Genomic DNA, 2,622 nt, shown 5'->3' with positions numbered 1-2,622 from the left:
GCCTGGGTCGCCGGCCTGGTGCACCTGGGTTCGGCGAGGCGTCCGGCGGCCTCCGCGCCGAGTGGGGCTACTTCCGCGCCGGGCCGCCAGCCTGGAGACGGTACTTTCGGGGCTCCCTCCCCCAGACCACCCCGAGGTGTCCTCCTCCCACTCTCTGCTCCCATCTTCCAGCCCTCCCGCCCGCTCCCGCGACCGGGGGCTTCGCGTTCGCGGCCCGGGACCGACGGCAGACAACCATACCCATCCACAACCATAGTTTTTAGCAAAGAAAAGCATGCTTCTCTTGTCTTGCCCCATGCACCTGACTCACCTGACCTTACTCTGTGTGACTTCTTTTTGTTTTCCAAAATGCAGAGGGGCATGAAAAGACCGTGATTTGAGACATAGAAGAGGTGGGAAGAAAAAGAAAGGGGAAAAAAAAAAAACGAGGGAGATTCTGTCAGCCATCAAAACAGATGAGTTTGAAAAATGCTTCCAAGAATGGAACGGCAGTGATAAGGTTGTTTTGTAAAAATAAAATAATAATAATAATAATTACATAGCTTTGGGGGGTCTGGGTTTTTGGGGTACCCCATCGTATATTTTATTCAAAACCCATTACACCAAATCACAGAATAGCCATGTCTTTTCTGTGAGCAAATCCAAGCAACCAATGCTACTTCAATAAAGGGCTTGGAAGATCTAAATGCAGCTCATAAAGAAATCGCCCCTGTCGTGACCACTATTGTTTGCTTAGAGCATTAGGCAAATTTCGTGGACAAATACAAATGTATTTTACCCTTCTGCAGGAGCCCTGGTGGCTTGGCGGGTTTTTACACTGGGCTATACTAACAGCAAGGTCTGCAGTGCGAAACCACAGAGCCGCTCTGGGGGAGAAAGAGGCTTTCTACGCCCGTACCGAGTTACAGTCTCGGAAACCCACGGGGGCCGTTCCACCCTGCCCCGTGGAGTCCCCAGGAGTTTGCGGGTGATCTCTGTTTGTAAATACCAAGTCTCCCTGGAAGGAAACTTGGGCCCCGCCCCAGCCCTCCCATCTTGATTTTTAACCATTTCCACAACAGCACGGTGCTGAGCGCCCCCAGACTTGGTTGCGAACGCGCCCAGCAGAAACCCGGCTGCCCCTACCCCCGTCTGCGTCACTGAAGCCACCGGAAGGAACGGAGTCCGCAGCCCAGGCCGCCGGGTGCTGGCGCCCAGGGCAGAGCGCGCGAGCCCGTCGCCGTCCCCGCAGAGATAAGGAGCCCCTTATCGATAAGGAGCGGTCTCGGGCGCTGACCGTCACACGCGGCCCGGGGCTGGCCGCGTACGGGCCGGGGCCAGCCCCACGCGGGCCCTCTCCGGGCGGATCGCGATCGCCCTCCCGGGGCTCCCAGCCGCCGCCCCGCGCGCCTGCGGGCGGCCTTTGTGCTCCCCGCGCGCTCCCGGGCGGGTCCACCCGCGCCGGAGGAGGCGCCCAGCGGCCACGCCGGGGCCACGCTTGGCGAATCGGTCCAAACGCCTGCGTGCTCGGCCCACTGGGTCGGCCTCGCTGAGGACCCTAGGCACTGGGACCCTTCCTCTCGCCGGCCCCTCCTGTCCCCTCCCCTCGCCAACGCCCCTCCTCCGGAGGCTGCGGCCTCACCCGCCCTCCTCCCACCCCACCCCATCCCCGTCCATCCCCCCTCCTTCCTCCGGCTCCGGAATTCCCCAAGTTCGAGGAGAAATACGCTAGCCCGGCTGGGGGCGCGGTGGGGGGCACATGGCAGTTGTGACAGCTCCGGGCGGTGGCGGCGGCGTGCGCCTCTCTCGTGCGCCCTCCCCTCCGGCTTAGGAATTACCCGCTGAGCGTGGAAGCCGGGCGCCCGCCGGCATGGGCCACTGCTGCTGCAAGTCTCCGAGCTGCCCCCGGTGCCTGGACCAGACGGTACTCCTGCCTCCCTCCCCTCCGCTCCGCGCGCGCCGGGCCGGGAAAGCCTCCTCCCCTCTCCCGCGCCGGGCTCGCGCTCGCTTTGTTGCCCGAGACCAGGAGGCTCCCTCGGTCGCCCCGCAGGTGCGGGGCCGCGAGCTCTGCGGGCGGGCGGGCGGCCACCTCGTCCCTCTCCCGCAGACTGCAGTGCCTTACATAATGCCGCTGCCTCCCTGCGCTGGCGAGTAACGGTGGCTTCTCCCTGCCATCCTGGGGGCGGCCTGGGAAAACATCTCCAATAGCCAAGCTGCCCCATGCTGGCAAGATTTTTTGTTCCATGCGTGGTGTGGTCCTGTAGAAACACCTGGGGTGGTCTGGTGGGGGCGCAGGGCGTAGGGGGGCAAGGGGGTAGGGGGCATGGGACCTGCGAGTGGAAATCTGGGCGGCATGGCAGTGGATTTTCTTGACATCTCGCCCTGGCAGAGCGCTGTGAAATCGGAAAGTGTCTGGCTGGAATCCACCCGGCGCGCCCCTGGGACAAAGATGGGGCCAATCTGCTTCCATAAAGAACTCAAGTCTTGGGCACCTCCAGGGGCATATCTACTCTGCCCTAAAGGATTCCCAGGTGTCAGGGCCCACCAGATGGCAAAGCTAACAGAAAGTTTACCATTTGTTCATTCTTGTCATGTATCTGAGGTGGCTTCAAAGAGGTGGTGGTGGAACTTTTATTACCTGTC

General features: G+C 61.6%; 2 protein-coding genes across 2 annotated transcripts in view; both read left to right on the top strand.

Moving 5' to 3' along the window:
- LOC101653304 (microtubule associated scaffold protein 2) overlaps positions 1–1,532 on the top strand; it is a 169,326-nt gene extending 167,794 nt beyond the window's left edge. The window contains exon 9 of the mRNA XM_045293990.1: positions 1,146–1,532. Within this exon, the coding sequence (XP_045149925.1) occupies positions 1,146–1,532 (387 nt within the window). The remainder of the gene's footprint in view (positions 1–1,145) is intronic.
- A 123-nt stretch (positions 1,533–1,655) lies between these two features.
- Positions 1,656–2,622, top strand: part of LOC123522133 (microtubule-associated tumor suppressor candidate 2-like) — a 49,647-nt gene continuing 48,680 nt past the window's right edge. The window contains exon 1 of the mRNA XM_045293989.1: positions 1,656–1,903. Coding sequence (XP_045149924.1) covers positions 1,850–1,903 — 54 coding nt within the window. The 5' untranslated portion in view covers positions 1,656–1,849. The remainder of the gene's footprint in view (positions 1,904–2,622) is intronic.

Source organism: Echinops telfairi, unplaced genomic scaffold (genome assembly GCF_000313985.2).
Source record: "Echinops telfairi isolate 266 unplaced genomic scaffold, ASM31398v2 ScPeMD7_2565;HRSCAF=3150, whole genome shotgun sequence".
Taxonomy (NCBI): domain Eukaryota; kingdom Metazoa; phylum Chordata; class Mammalia; order Afrosoricida; family Tenrecidae; genus Echinops; species Echinops telfairi.
The sequence above is the reverse complement of the archived record's forward strand: the minus strand, read 5'-3'. Positions and strand labels throughout refer to the sequence as shown.